The 16,970-nt window shown below is 40.2% G+C and overlaps 1 protein-coding gene across 1 annotated transcript in view; it reads right to left on the bottom strand.

The window, feature by feature from the left end:
* Positions 1–13,007: 13,007 nt before the first annotated feature.
* The window catches only part of LOC112253048 (E3 ubiquitin-protein ligase NEURL1), a 54,236-nt gene continuing 50,273 nt past the window's right edge, over positions 13,008–16,970 (bottom strand). The window contains exons 5-6 of the mRNA XM_024424916.2: positions 16,605–16,772; positions 13,008–15,773 (exon numbers count right to left, since the gene is read on the bottom strand). Of these exons, the coding sequence (XP_024280684.1) occupies positions 15,529–15,773; positions 16,605–16,772 (413 nt within the window). The 3' untranslated portion in view covers positions 13,008–15,528. The remainder of the gene's footprint in view (positions 15,774–16,604; positions 16,773–16,970) is intronic.

Below are 16,970 nucleotides of genomic sequence, written 5' to 3' on the forward strand. Positions count from 1 at the left end.
TTGTGTTACAGCCTGAATTCAAAGTTAAATAGATTTTTTTCTCACCCATATACACACAATACCCCATAATGACTTAGTGAAAACATGATTTTAGAAGTGTTTGCAAATTTATTGAAAATTAAGTACAGAAGTATCTTATTTACATAAGTATTCACACTCCTTCTACATTGTAGATGCCCATTTGTGAGTCTTTTTTATTTATATATTTTTAAGGGTGGATCAGCTTTAACATTGCAAATAGATTGTTGCTTCCATCAATGTAATCAATGTAATTGTCTGCATCATCATATTTAAAAATATATATATTTTCCTTTATTTTCCTCTAACCCTACCACCACTCCCCTAATTGGAGTAAACTAATAGACAACACTTAGGCTTCTACTTCCAGCTTATACATCCTTTATACATTTTACGACCAAGGTACATTTTCCATTAGTTATGTTTTGTTTGTTTTTAGTCCCATCCATCAACTACCCTCAACCCCTCCCATCTATCTCTGAAGACCATGCCGTTTTGATGCATATTTGCATTCTATTTTTCAATTGTGCTGTGATGTTTCACAAAAGTTCTGAACCTTTCTATTCTCATAGTTTCTACAGATTGTAAATTGAACAAAAAAAATTCTAAGTGTATTATTATATTATATATTGATTCACTATGACTTTTCAGATCACCCAGCAGTGCTGTTTGCAGAGTTAATTGCAGGTAAATGTTGCAATTCTTCAGCCATTCAGAACCTGCGACCAAAAAAAAGCTACATATGGACAGTACCAAAACAAATTATCTAATAATTCTTTGTTAATCAGCAGAGCTGGGATGGTTGTATCCCCTATATATACATATATATATGTATATATATATATGAAACATATATATAACATTCTATTGGTTGCAAGATTTTGTATAATAATTCAAATGGAAAAACTAGGTTTTTAATCCAGCATCGTTTTTTATATCAGTTCATAAACAATGTGCCATGGAATCATTACATGGAAAATCTGTCCCCAACTATTGTTGTAATCTGTATGCCACATCTGTCAATTTTATGGGCCTTAAATGAAACTGGTATACTTTATCACAATGCTCAATTTTGGTCATTTTTGCAACAAAATGATACACATCCATCATTTGAATTACTCTTTCAAAGCAGCAACACACTGATGTACTTCATACAAAACACTGCTGTCTTTAGTACTTTGCATACCTTTTTAATTTTCTCATGCTGACTTCTGAAAAATTATTCCAGTACAGTACATCTACTCACATTTCAATGAACATAAAAATAGAAAGGCTTCAGAAAAATATATATAGCTTATTTGTTTGCCATTGCTGGTTTTTAACAACAACAAAAAACGAAGAAAAGTAGAATTACAGTACTTTAATCAATACAATATGGTACTGTAAACTCAAGGAAACAAAAATAATAACAGTCAAATTACAGTGCAATGGCAAACAAAAAAAATAGTATTGTAAGGGATGGGGTGGATGTTTTATGGACCCCTCCTTCTGTAGGGTCTGGCCACATCACCTCATCCACATCACAAGCAATGTCATCCCTGGCGAGGCAATGGGGAAAATATTGCCTTGTATCTAACCCTGGACTGACCCCACCTCATTGTCTCTGCGTGCCTCTTCCCATGCTTGAAGAGGCAGGCGGGCATGTGGTTGGCGGTCATACACTTTCCAACGCCAAGCCGAAAAGTATTCCTCAATCGGATTGAGAAATGGGGAGTAAGGGGGCAACATTCAGTCAAAACTACACGCTACAGGCAAGGCAGGTGTCCCCACAGACAACACCAACCCCCACTCCAGAATGGGGGCACCTTAGGTCACATACTGCTTTGTCTTAATCTATGCAGTGCCAATAGGACACAATCTACTGCCATCACTGTATAGTACAGTGACACTTAAATGCACATAGTCATAGCGAAGGTCTTTGACTCTAATGCTGTTCCTCTCAAATGGAACCCTGTACAGCTGCTTCATTGTAAGTTGGTGTTGACATACTGACATGGTTGATATTGTGGAATGTTGTGTGATCTGTGAGGATTTTCTCTCGTAGATGTAGGCGGGTGGTGTTGTTATCATGACACTAGGCGAGACCCAAATGCAGACACAGGAGGCAGATAGTTGGAGTTTAAGATGTTTAATAAACCCAAAAGGAATAGGCAAGAGAATGGTCGTGGACAGGCAAAGGTCATAACCAGACCAGAGTCCAGGAGGTACAGAGTGGCAGGCAGGCTCGAGGTCAAGGCAGGCAGAATGGTCAGGCAGGCGGGTAACAGAGTCCAGAACAGGCAAGGGTCTAAACCGGGAGGACTAGAAAAAGGAGAAAAGGGAAAACGGGAAAACCCGCTGGTAGGCTTGGACGTACAAGACGAACTAGCACAGAGAGACAGGAAACACAGGGATAAATACACTGGGGAAAACAATCGACACCTGGAGGGGGTGGAGACAATAGTGAGGACAGGTGAAACAGATCAGGGTGTGACAGTTGTTTGCCAACACTAGATTGACAATGGCCAGTCCCTGTTCATGGGGGAACACACGTTGCGTTCCTCCCTCAGGAGGTCATCTGGCAGTTCTGTATAAAATGCAAGAAAATTATGTCATTGGTGAGGTTATTTTTTACATACTGTACTTACAAATCTGCCGTTTCCAGGTACAATAGTCATTTACAATATTGACAATGTCTACACTGTATTTCTGATCAATTTGTTGTTATTTTAATGGACAAAAAATGTGCTTTCCTTTCAAAAACAGGAACATTTCTAAGTGACTCCAATCTTTTGAACGATAGCGTAAGTATAGATTTTGTATGACTGAAGCCTTTAGTGAGGATATGAGGTATAGTGAGGTATGTCCACTTCACCGTCAAGCCATTTTATTGGTCAACTACACGGTAATGTAAAAGTTGTATTTTTTTGTGATCCAATACGTACTATAGTACACATCATAATTTGGTTGTTATCCAGAGGTTACAAAAAATTTCTAGATCCTCTATGAGGCTATGGAGGGATACAAATTGTGGATTAATAAAATGCATGAATCATCAGTGTACATTGTTTTTAATCCCTGGATCCCATTGATATTATTGTTGGGTCTGATTTCAATAGCTAACATTTCGATGGCCATAATAAATAGATATGCCAATATTGGACAACCTTGTTTTACTCTTCTTGACAGTTTAATACTTTTTGAGAAGTAGCCATTATTTACTATTTTACACCTATTGTTACTATACATAACTTTAACCCATTTTATAAGAGATTCTCCCAAATAAAAATATTCCAGGCATTAAGATGTATATATAAATTCCAGTCATGCTTTATCAAAGGCCTTTTCAAAGTCAGCCATGAATACCAGGCCTGGTTTCACAGATTTTTCATAGTGTTCTATTATTTCCAGTACTTGTCTTATATTATCTCCAATGCATCGTCCATGTAAGAAATCTGTCTTATTAGGATGAATAATATCTGACACTGAAGTATAAAAGGCTGTCAGTTTATTTTTATGGACAATAACTTTATATTTACCACCTGGGTCCTGTTTCAGTAATAGTGAAATAACACCTTCTTGTTGAGTATCTGATAATCTACCCTTTTTATAGGAGTGGTTAAAACATTCAAATAACGGTTTTTGAGTACATTGGAAAAGGTCTGACATACCTCAACTGGTATGCCATACAGCCCTGGAGTTTTCCCGGACATAAAGGCTTTAATTGCATCAATAAGTTCCTCTGTAATTTTACCTTCATATGAGTCTTTCTGTACAGCTGTTAATTTGTGAATAAAAAATCATTGCAATTCACTTGGTTAGTGGAGATGGAGGAGACTGAAATGAAAACATAAACTTAAAGTACTTTGCTTCCGCTTTCAAAATAACATTTGGTGAATCATGTAAATTATTTTTGATAGCATTTCTATGTTGAAGATGAAAATATATATATATTCCATCCAGTTCACTTTATTTTTTATAATATATTAATTACATTTAATCTTTTTTGAATATGTTCCTCCAGTTCTTTTTGTTTTTCCTCTAACTTATTTGGTGCCTCTATGGTACAGTTTGTATTGCTATCTATATCTGTACTGTTAGACGCTCTAATATGAACTCTTTTGACCTAAATTGCTTTTGTTTGAATTATTGAATTGCATTGCCTCTAAAGGCACATTTAAAAGTGTCCTGTACAGTAAGGGGATCTGCTGTACCTATTTTATGTCGGAAAAAATCTGTCATAAATTCTTCTGTCCTGGTTAAAAACAAGTTGTCATCCAATAGGCTTTGATTCAATTTCCAATATCCTCGCCCACATGGAAATTCTGTAAGCGTAACGTGTAAGCCAATTATATGATGGTTCGACCGCATTCTGACCCCAACAACCCTTTTAAACTTTTGGTGCCAACGAGAATGAAATAAGAAAGTAGTCAGGACGACTAGCTTGATTGAGCTGTGAGTCTCTCTGGTAAGTCTCTAAGAGCTTTCCAAACCTGGATTGTGCAACATTTTCCCATTATTACTTTCAAAATTCGTCAAGCTCTCTCAGTGGTTGTTGATCATTGCTTGAAAACCATTTTCAGATATCGCCATAGATTTTCAAGCAGATTTACGTCAAAACTGTAACTCGGCCATTCAGGAAAATGCATTGTCTTCTTTGTAAGCAACTCCAGTGTATATTTGGCCTTTTGTTTAAGGTTATTGTCCTGCTGAAAGGTGAATTCATTTCCCAGTGTTTGGTGGAAAGCAAACTGAAACAGGTTTTCCTCTAAGAATTTGCCTGTACATAACTTCATTCTGTTTCTGTTTTATCCTGAAACACTCCCGTCCTTAAAGCTGCAATATGTCACTTTTTGGGCAACCCGACCACATTCACATTATCATTGAAAGCAAGTCTAAGAAGCGGTAGAACTGTTCTTCTGTATGTGCGCTATTTCTGTGCTTCCCAGTTTAGTTTTTGCATCTTTTACTTTCGGTTTTGTACACCAGCTTCAATCAGCTGAAAGTAAAATATTTTGGGTTATGTTAAAGATATTTCACAGCGATTTAGATGGTATAATGATTCTCCACACTATACTTGCTTGTTTTTTCACATAAACTGTACTTAGGTGAACAATTCGAATTTTAGCAACCAGGAAATGGCAGAGCGATTTCTGCATAGTGCCACTTTAATGATTACAATCATATCCATAACATGATGCAGCCACCACTATGCTTGAAAATATGGAGAATGGTACTCAGTAATGTGTTGAATTGGATTTGCCCCAAACGTAAAACTTTCTATTCAGGACAAATAAGTGAATTGCTTTGCCACATTTTTTACAGTATTACTTTACTGCCTTGTTGCAAAACAAGAAGGAAGCCTCTGTACTTCTTTTCCATCAATTAGTCAATTAGGTTAATATTGTGGAGTAACTACAATGTTGTTGATCCATCCTCAGTTCTCTCCAATCACAGCCATTAAACTCTGTAACTGTTTTAAAGTCACCATTATTGGCCTCATGGTGAAATCCCTGAGCGGTTTCTTTCCTCTCCGGCAACTGAGTTAGGAAGGACACCTGCATCTTTGTTTTGTACTGGGTGTATTGATATACCATCCACAGTGTAATTAATAACTTCACCATTCTCAAAGGGATATTTTATTTTTTACCCATCTACCAACAGGTGCCTTTCTTTGAGACGCATTGGAAAACCTCCCTGGTCATTGTGGTTGAATCTGTGTCTGAAATTCACTGCTCAACTAAGGGACCTTAAAGATAATTGTATGTGTGGGGTACAGAGATGAGGTACTCATTCAAAAATCATGTTAAACACTATTGTTGCACACAGAGTGAGTCCATGCAACTTATTATGTGACTTGTTAAGCACATTTCTACTCCTGAACTTATTTAGGTTTGCTATGACAAAGGGGTTGAATACGTATTGACTCAAGACACTTCAGATTTAAATGTTGTATTAATTTGTAACATTATGGGGTATTGTGTGTAGGCCAGAGACCAAAAACCTACATTTATTTAAATTCAGGCTGTAACACAACAAAATGTGGAAAAACTCAAGGGGTGTGAATAGTTTCTGAAGGGACTGTAAAATTAGAGATATTACCAGCAGTCATGAACTCAGCTTTGTATAGTCATATCTACACTGAACAAAAATATAAACGCAACATGTACAGTGTTGGTCCCATGTTTCATCGGCTGAAATAAAAGATCTCAGAAATTGTACGCCCAAAAAGCATATTCCTCTCAAATTTGTTTACATCCCTGTTAGTGAGCATTTCTCCTTTGCTAAGATAATCCATACACCTGACAGGTGGGACATATCAAGAAGCTGATTAAACAGGATAATCATGACAAAATAATCAAACAGATGACTGAGCAAATCAGTAGGCCTGTCTGGATCAAACATAGTATATGACACCTGACGGATAACTCTCAGCAGACCAACTCGTGCTGGGGACAATAAAAGATCACTCTAAAATGTGCCAGATGTCTCAAGTTTTGAGGGAGCGTGCAATTGACAGGCTGACTGCAGGCATGTCTACCAGAGCTGTTTCCAGCTCATTTGAATTACATTTCTCTACCATAAGCCGCATCCAATGTACTTTTAGAGAATTTTGCAGTATGCCCATCCGGTATCACAACTGCAGACCACAGGTAACCACGCCAGCCCAGGACCTCCATATCAGGCATTGTTCACCTACGGGATCGTCTGAAACCGGACAACCGATGAAACTGTGGGTTTGCACAAGCAAAGAATTTCTGCACAAACTGTCAGTAATCGTCTGGGGAAGCTCATCTGCATGCTCATTGTTCTCACCAGGGCCTTGACCTGACTGCAGTTTGGCGTCGTAACCGACTTTCGTTGGCAAATGCTCACTTTCGATGGCCACTGGCACGCCGGAGAAGTGTGCTCTTCAGCGATGAATCCCAGGTTCAACTGTACCGGGCACATGGTAGACAGCGTGTATGGCGACACATGGGCAAGTGGTTTCCTGATGTCGACATTGTGAACAGAGTGCCCCATGATGGCGGTTGGATTATGGTATGGGCAGGCATAAGCTATGGACAAACGAGCACACTTGCAATTTATTGATGCACAAAAATACCGTGATGAGATCCTGAGGCCCGTTGTCTTGCCATTCATCCACCGCCGTCACCTAATTTCAACATGATAATGCATGGCTGCATGTCGCAAGGATCTGTACACAATTCCTGGAAGCTGAAAATGTCCCAGTTCTTCCATGGCCTAACCTCTCCACTACTGTCCCGTGGATGTGGATAGGGGAGTGCTCCCTCTGCTGTTTCCTGAAGTCCACGATCATCTCCTTTGTTTTGTTGACGTTGAATGAGAGGTTATTTTCCTGACACCGCACTCCGAGGGCCCTCACCTCCTCCCTGTAGGCCGTCTCGTCATTGTTGGTAATCAAGCCTACCACTGTAGTGTCGTCCGCAAACGTGATGATTGAGTTGGAGGCGGGCATGGCCACGCAGTCGTGGGTGAACATGGAGTACAGGAGAGGGCTCAGAATGCACCCTTGTGGGACCCCAGTGTTGAGGATCAGCGGGGTGGAGATGTTACCTACCCTCACTACCTGGGGGCGGCCCATCAGGAAGTCCAGTACCAAGTTGCACAGGGCGGAGTCAAGACCCAGGGAACCAGGGACGAGTTTGAAGGGTACTATGGTGTTAAATGCTGAGCTCTAGTCGATGAACAGCATTCTCACATAGATATTCCTCTTGTCCAGATGGGTTAGGGCAGTGTGCAGTGTGGTTGCGATTGTGTCAGCTGTGGACCTATTGGGGAGGTAAGCAAATTGGAGTGGGTCTAGGGTGTCAGATAGGGTGGAGGTGATATGGTCCTTGACTAGTCTCTCAAAGCACTTCATGATGACGGAAGTGAGTGCTACGGGGCGGTAGTCGTTTAGCTCAGTTACCTTAGAGTTCTTGGGAACAGGAACAATGGTGGCCCTCTTGAAGCATGTGGGAACAGCAGACTGGGATAAGGATTGATTTAATATGTCCGTAAACACACCAGCCAGCTGGTCTGTGCATGCTCTGAGGATGCGGCTGGGGATGCCGTCTGGGCCTGCAGCCTTGCGAGGGTTAACACGTTTAAATGTTTTACTCACGTCGGCTGCAGTGAAGGAGAGTCCGCAGGTTTATGGTAGGGGACCGTGTCAGTGGCACTGTATTGTCCTCAAAGCGAGCAAAGAAGTTATTTAGTCTGTCTGGGAGCAAGACATCCCGACGGGGCTGGTTTTCTTTTTGTAATCCGTGATTGACTGTAGACCCTGCCACATACCTCTTGTGTCTGAGCCATTAAATTGCGACTCTATACTGACACTTAGCTTGTTTGAATGCCTTGCAGAGGGAATAGCTACACTGTTTGTATTCGGTCATGTTTCCGGTCACCTTGCCATGGTTAAAAGCAGTGGTTCGCGCTTTCAGTTTCACGCAAAAGCTGCCATCAATCCACGGTTTCTGGTTTGGGAATGTTTTAACAGTTGCTGTGGGTACGACATCGCCAATGCACTTTCCAATGAACTCGCTCACCGAATCAGTGTATTTGTCAATGTTGTTGTTGGACGCAATGCGGAACATATCCCAATCCACATGATCGAAGCAGCCTTGAAGCAGTCTTGAAGCGTGGAATCAGATTGGTCGGACCAGCATTGAACAGACCTGAGCGCGGGAGCTTCCTGTTTAGTCTCTGTCTATAGGCTGGGAGCAACAAAATGGAGTCGTGGTCATCTTTTCCGAAAGGAGGGCGGGGGATGGCCTTATATGCGTCGTGGAAGTTAGAATAACAATGATCCAGGGTTTTACCAGCCCTTGTTGCACAATCAATATGCTGATAGAATTTAGGGAGTCTTTCAGATTAGCCCTGTTAAAATCCCCAGCTACAATGAATACAGCCTCAGGATATGTGGTTTTCAGTTTACATAGAGTCAATTAAAGTTATTTCAGGGCCATATATGTGTCTGCTTGGGGGGGGAATATACGGCTGTGATTATAATCGAAGAGAATTCTCTTGGTAGATAATGCGGTCGACATTTGATTGTGAGGAATTCTAAGTCAGGTGAACAGAAGGACTTGAGTTCCTGTATGTTGTTATGATCACACCACGTCTCGTTAATCATAAGGCATATCCCCCCGCCCATCTTCTTACCAGAAAGATGCTTGTTTCTGTCGGCGCGATGCGTGAAGAAACCAGCTGGCTGTACCGACTCCGATAGCGTGTCTCGAGTGAGCCATGTTTCCGTGAAGCAAAGAACGTTACAGTCTCTGATGTCTCTCTGGAATGCTACCCTTGTTCAGGTTTCATCAACCATGAGGTTAAGAGACTAGACATTGGCGAGTAGTATGCTAGGGAGTGGTGCGCGATGTGCCCGTCTCCGAAGCCTGACCAGAAGACCACTTTGTTTGCCCCTTTTATGGCGACGTTGTTTAGGTTCGCCGGCTGGGATCCGATCCATTGTCCTGGGTGGAAGGCAAAACACAGGATCCGCTTCGGGAAAGTCGTATTCCTGGTCGTAATGATGGTGAGTTGACATTACTCTTATATTCAGTAGTTCCTCCCGACTGTATGTAATGAAACCTAAGATTACCTGGGGTACCAATGTAAGAAATAACACGTAAAAAAACAAAATACTGCATAGTTTCCTAGGAACGCGAAGCGAGGCGGCCATCTCTGTCGGCGCACAGACTGTATTCCCAGTCATGTGAAATACATAGATTAGGGCCTAATTAATTTATTTCAATTGAGTGATTTCCTTACATGAACTGTAGCTCAGTAAAATCTTTGAAATTGTTGCATGTTGCATTTATATTTTTGTTCAGTGCAACTTGTCCACTAATGGACTTGCCAACCTCAGCAGGTAATAACCCTGACCAGTAAGTTGACAAACTGACATCGCTAGTTATAACAGGTTATGATGTATATTATTCCATATTATATTATTCCATATCTGTGTACAGTGTAGGCAAATTAGAGTTCAGTAACAAAAGTTAAGTAGTTCCAGGCATTTAGCTTTTTAACACCGCTTTATTGAAAGTCATGTCCATCTGACTCACACAGTGAACATGATGTTGCAACTCAGAAAATGATCTTAATCATTATTGTACACCTTGAGGGATTTTTTGACAAAATGATCAATTGAAAGTTGAAAGAACAAAGAATGACTTGATTTCTGCTTCAAAAATCAATACTTCTACCCTGTCTCATATGGCTGTGCCTGGACTGTAAATATTTGGTCCTATTTTACAGTTATAGATATTGAATATAAAATAAAGGGATGAAGAGATTGTGTGAGAGAGAGTGCATTTTGTCCATGTTTCAGTACAACACATGTTGCAATATAAGATTGAACATTCATAAAATTGGAGAGGACTAAAACTAGTGTCTTTGGGAAAGACCTTTTTGGCTAAAATCATATTTCAACCCACACTGTACAGTAGGTTAACTTTTTTTTTTTACCTCTGGAAATGAAACAATTGACAAGACCTCTACATTTATTTGTTATTTTTGACATCCTGTACAATATATAAAACAAACATAATAATTAATAATATGATTGACAAAATAAATAATGATCGTACTGTACAACACAATATCATTATCGTACTTTTTCTCTGTTAAAATGTCTCCATGGTTGATCTCTGTATGTACTAACGTGTTCAGAAAACCTGAACCACTAGAAAAATCAAAGTGGACCACTTCTCGAGCCAATATAATTCCAGTATTATGCAATACAATGACATCGGGGGACTTGTGTTATTTAGACAGTGTCTATTAACAGCACTGAATAACTTCATACACACATACTCACACTCAAATGTTGGCTTTTAAACACCAAATTTTGACATAAATAGATGGGATGTGTAATTTACGTAAGTCTTCATTCCCATGTAGGAGTGAAATGGGGTAAATATTCACCTGAATATTCATTTGCCTGAACATTTTACAGTGTCGTAACTGATCAAAGTTCCCTTCTCCAAAAGGCACACAAGAATATACTCTTCTATCATATTCAATCTTGATCAGTTTCCGTAACAGAGGGATGAGATGGAACATGTTGACACCATGAACCAACACATTCTTTAAGAAAATGTACATATAATTCAATCTTTTTTTATGAACCTGAAAAATGGCTTGTTTTTCCTCTATACATGACCATTGTTGTCTTTTAAACATTTTAGATTAAAAACACTGTATTATGAAAACTTAAAGATTAGTTTGTTAAAAGGATTTGCCTAAAATACAGAAAGCAGCACTTAAAGACTAAAGCTCACACACTGTGCAACAATAATCAGCTAGCTAGATCCATGACTTCCACACATGTGATGACACAGATGTTTACAGTTTCCTGTGTAAACAGCAAAAACACAAAGCATGAAAGCATTATATATATCACACAGGGAATTTCTCACTGAAAGAGTGAAAGGGGATACCTAGTCAGTTGTACAGCTGAATGCATTTAACTGAAATATGTCTTCAGCATTTAACCCAACCCCTCTGAATCAGAGGTGTGGGGGGGCTGCCTTAATCGACATCTTCGTCTTCGGTTCCCCGGGGAACAGTGGAGAAATATCCTTTTTCCTTTACTATAATATTGTCCACCAGCCGGCTCTTTTGCAATTATTCTGGGGACGAGGTTACCTTTACCATAACAATATTGATGGACGCATGCAACCTTACAGTAACAGAGAAAGAAGCTCAAGCATGGTTTTGTAACAATCATTAGAACAGTAAAGTACAGTACCTTGGATAACAGGGGTGCCTAGGAGTAACTTTGGATAACATAAAACTATTGACAAAGATCAACGGGAAAAAGTTGTGATGGAGTACTTTCTGGAGAACAATCATGCCATGCTGACTCTGAAAATTAATCAGACAATGAGGAAATCCCTGATTTCGGTAAAAATATGATGACAGTGATGGGGAAAATAATGTAGATCAACAGTGTTGTTCAGTGGAATGCCCGGTGGAAGCAGAGTATGATTGCAAATGCGGTGGGAGTTGAAAAGAGAACACAGAAGGCTGTTGTATAAAACCCCTGTCTCTGGATTACATCTTCAAACTAAGGGCAACCATGAAATCCATGACAGAGGGAGAAACGTTCATCCATGTATAAGGGTAAGAGTCTAATTACATTTTCAGATATTATACGTTTCTAATTTAGTCAGAAAGTCCTTTTAATATTCCTATTTTTGCTCCTGAGTGGCGCAGCGGTCTAAGGCACTGCATCTCAGTGCAAGAGGCGGCACTACAGTCCCTGGTTTGTTTCCAAGCTGTATCACATCAGGCCGTGATTGGGAGTCCCATAGGGTGGCGCACAATTGGCCCAGCATCATCCAGGTTTGGCTGGTGTAAGCCTTAATTGTAAATAAGAATTTGTTCTCAACTGACTTTCCTCAGAAAGACATTTGCATTGCTAGTTATAGTTATTAACTTAGTTGGTTAGCCTTTTAAAATTATAAACTTGGATTAGCTATCACAACGTGCCATTGGAACACAGGAGTGATGGTTGCTGATAATGGGCCTCTGTGCGCCTATGTAGATATTCCATTTAAAAAATCAGCTGTTTCCAGCTACAATAGTCATTTACAACATTAACAATGTATTCACTGTATTTCTGATCAATTTGATGTTATTAGTGGACAAAAAATTGTGCTTTTCTTTCAAATACAAGGACATTTCTAAGTAACCACAAACTTTTGAACGGTTGTGTATATATTCACAATTCATCATTACTTGACTTAGATTTGTGTGAATTGAGTATATGTTGTGAAATTGTTAGATATTACTTGTTAGATATTACTGCACTGTCGGAGCTAGAAACACAAGCATTTCGCTACACCCGCAATAACATCTGCTAAACACGTGTATGTGACCAATAAAATTTGATTTGATTTGATTACTACTTTCTATACTTTTAGTCTTAATCTTTGGTTGTTTACTACACAACCTTACTCACTCTGTTTAGCACAGCCTCACATGTGAATCTTTAAAGAGATGGGTGGGGCTAAGGCTTAGGAGTGTGTGAATGATGCTGAATGGGTGTAGACATAGAAGAGCTCTCCAGTAGGTGTACCAAAATAATCTAAGGCTATTTTCTCAAAAGTGGGGATACAAGTTCATCGACTTTCAAAGCACAATTACTTTCCCATTGTTCCTCAACTGCAGTGTATGATATAAAACCTTTTTAGCTCTGAGTCTCTACCAATGTAAAAAACACAATTTTTTTACAAGGTGGTGGGTCACAGTTTTGTGTTCATGAATTTTTACAGTATAGCCCATTTTGACTTTGGAGTTTTCCCATCTAGTGGAAATCGCTTAGTTCTGCCTGATGGACAAGACTCATCCCAATAAACTTCAACCTGCGATTACTTCCAATACACCCAGGAAATGGCACAATAATTAACCAGAGATAGTTAGAAGATAGTCAGGAAGATGGCTGTATACAATAGAGTCAGCATTTTACGACCCTTCAGACAGTTAGAGCTTTGATATATGTTGCGTATATATGATGCGTCTTTGCTAAGGGTTTCTGTGCACTGAACATTGTGCAGACACACACATACAGGACCAAAGTGCCCCTACACTGTGTAACGAAGTCTATGGTCACGTCTCCCTCACTATACACAGAACATCCTCTATCCCAGGGATGTCAAACATACAGCCCATGGGGGATCCAATCCAGCCCGCAGGTTGTTTGAGTAACAAAACATGTTGGGGGAGGGGGGGACAGATGGACAGGACAAACTCAATATAACAAATAGAAACTGTGTATAAATGATAATGAATCTACATTCATACAGTTGTTTTTTTTACTGTGTCCAGTTCGCTAATAATCATCTAAATTAAAGCTAGACAGTCAAGGAGCATTGAAAATTCCAAAAGATGGTAAGGAAATAACACATTTTCAGTGGAGCCATCCGGACCTTGTTGAAAACCGAATGCGGCCCGCGGGGCAAAATGAGTTTGACACCCCTGCTCTATCCACATAGATTTATATCCATCTTGAATCTATAACATTCTATGGTGACCAGCTGACTGTATTCTCACATTTTTGCCTGCATGTGATCTTCCCTACAGTGTCTTTGAGACTGGGTAGAGAATTGCATGTAAGGGATTATTCATGCAACATAGGCACACAGCTAATTACTATATTCCTTACTTTTCACGGGTAAAATACTTCCTCTGATTACACCATCCCTTAGTCATGGCAATATCTTTCACTTTCTTCTCCAACCAAACAAACTAAAAACTGCATGTCCTCTTCATTCATGAGTCACTTGTCCAAAGGGTAACATTATTATTCAACCAGGCGGAACATTCAGAGTGTCACAGATGGAAATGAATTGTACAGACACTTGGGCTGCCACAATTACTGTATAACTGACAGATATGTATGAAGACCGTTATGAAAATAAAATAACTGTCATAACGAACTGCTGACTGAAAATGGGACGGAAGGGCATTCATGCGGTTGAGTCCGTTTCGGATGTAACGTGGACTCTTAACAACTTGCTGAAACAAGCAAATTAGTCTTTGGTTGCCTAGGCAACACCCCCCACAATGCAGCAGCAGGACACATAGACATAGAAGGAATATAATGGGCTTGTAACCTTAAACCCTGGCAATTTGACTGGTGAACTCATGGGTACACTACTCGCAATGACTGCCTGGTATTGGGATGCAATAATTTTCATGGTAATGCAGAATGTTCATTTAAATTATGTTAACTGATGTGGCTCATGTAATGTCAGTTCAGTTGAATCAACAAATCACAGCACATATTTTACTTCCTGCTTTGCTCCTATTGGTACACTCACAATGGCTGCCCGTCCACCTATTATGTCATCACTGACATGAATGGCGAAGCCCGTTCAATTCATTCAATTATGTGAGAGCACATGCAATCATGGGCGGTGGATAAAATGTCAGTCTAAATTTGTCATTATGGTGACCGCGGTCATTTGGCTGGCCAAATACCGTTATCCAAAATTCAATGACTGTCACAGCCCTAACAGACACAATTCTCCATCTTTCATGATATTGAATGTCTGTGCTGTACAATACATTTATAACTGCAACATTCTGAATGATAGGTCCTGATAAAACCATAGATAGATAATTCCCCTTGCTGCCTTCAAGGCTCTGGAGAGATTCATGTCTCTGAAACATCCTAGTAGCAATGATATCATCAGTGTAATGAATGATGATTGTTCTGCAGAGAGTGAGCCAGATCCCTCCTGGTTAAGTCCAGCTCCATGGTGAATGAACCCAATCCAGTAGCTGGGCCACAGTGACACACTGGAGGCCAGCATTACCTCTTCCTGTTAATCTTTACAATGTATTCATATCCCAACATGTTTTTCTGATATCTTTGATGGTCCAACTGCATGATGCTGAATCTCATAATGTTGCTGAGCAATATTGAGACAGTCAGGCCAAACGTACATGCTCCAATACGTCTCAATGGTTTCTTTGATGAATGAGCCTTGATGTTACACAGCCAGGCAGATCCTACGTGCTCCGGTAGGTCTTTATAATGTCTTTGATTGTCCTCCTGCAGATCGGGCAGCTGGCATTGGCCATCTTCTTCAGTTTGAGGCCACAGGCGTAGCAGAGACACATGTGACCACAGGCGTACAGCACCGTGTCCACCACGTTCTCATAGCAGATGGTGCACTCGTCACTCCACGAGCCAGAGCATGATGGGAAGGTGGGGGATTCCGAGTGGCTGGAGAATGGCGAGCTGGGGCTCGTACCTGGGAGACAATGGAATAGGTTTTAGAGGTTGGTGGATCATTTGCATACAGTATAACTTGGAAACTATACTTAGGAATAGTTTTTCAATTTCTGACTATCTATACTGTATCTGCTCTGGAATGTTCTCTTCTATGTTTACACATTACAGGATATTGCGTCAAATAACTTGTTTTCATCCTTTTGAGAGGGGCTTAACCATCATAACAGGTGTGATATTGTGCAATATAAACATCACATTTCATCACATCACATTTCCTATTAAAGTCAAAAGAAACTCTCAACAAATGCTGGTTACGTTTACTGCAACTGACGTTGCCTTTCTTGGTCATGGTATGTTGTCTGTTTTGTCACATTCCTGCCATAAACAGAGGTGGAAAATCAGGGAGAGAGAAAGAGAAAGAGAGAGGGGGGTGGGGAAGGGGTATGCGAGAGAGAGAGAGAGAGAGTGAGAGAGAGAGAGAGAGAGAAAGAAAGAAAGAGGGAGAGAGCGAGACACAGATGTAGGATCTTAATTTGAGCCAGTTTGCTACAGCAGGAAAATGATCCTGCATCAACAGGAAATGTAAATTATTATGTTGATTATAATACATTTTTGTAGGCGTTGATAAACATTTTTGTAAAGGAAAATCACATTTTTTCTTTTTAAACCTGAAATACACTACACATTTTACATTTACTGCATTAAAAGAAAGTTCTCCAGCAACACAGTGATCAAATTAAGATCCTACATCCTACAGAGAGAAGACAGAAAAGAGAGAGAAAAGAGAGTGAAAGACAACACAGGGATAACCTGGTGAGCGAGACAATGTAGTAATGGAAAGAAGGTTTACCTGTGGAGCTGCTGAAGGCTGGTGGGTTGCTGGCGTTGAGGCTGGTGTTGAGGTTGATGTTCAGGTTGGAGTTGAAGTTGGGCTCGGAGCTGACGCTGCAACGCAGAGTGGGGGTGTTGGGGGAGCTGGGAATTGACAGTCCCCGAGGGTCTGCATTCAGAGACGAGCCTGAGGGCACAGAGAAGCACTGTGTCACATGCAAACTACTCGGAACTCATGTATGCACAAATTCCTCAGAAAGGAAAACGCTGGGTCTAGTTATTTGCAGATCTCCATAGATATGGTGTAATAACACTGTATGTCAGAATATGACGAAGTTAAACTTTGAGAGTCGGGCTAAAGCTGACTAAAGCACACACAAACACC

This window comes from Oncorhynchus tshawytscha, linkage group LG06, assembly GCF_018296145.1.
Source record: "Oncorhynchus tshawytscha isolate Ot180627B linkage group LG06, Otsh_v2.0, whole genome shotgun sequence".
NCBI classification, from domain to species: domain Eukaryota; kingdom Metazoa; phylum Chordata; class Actinopteri; order Salmoniformes; family Salmonidae; genus Oncorhynchus; species Oncorhynchus tshawytscha.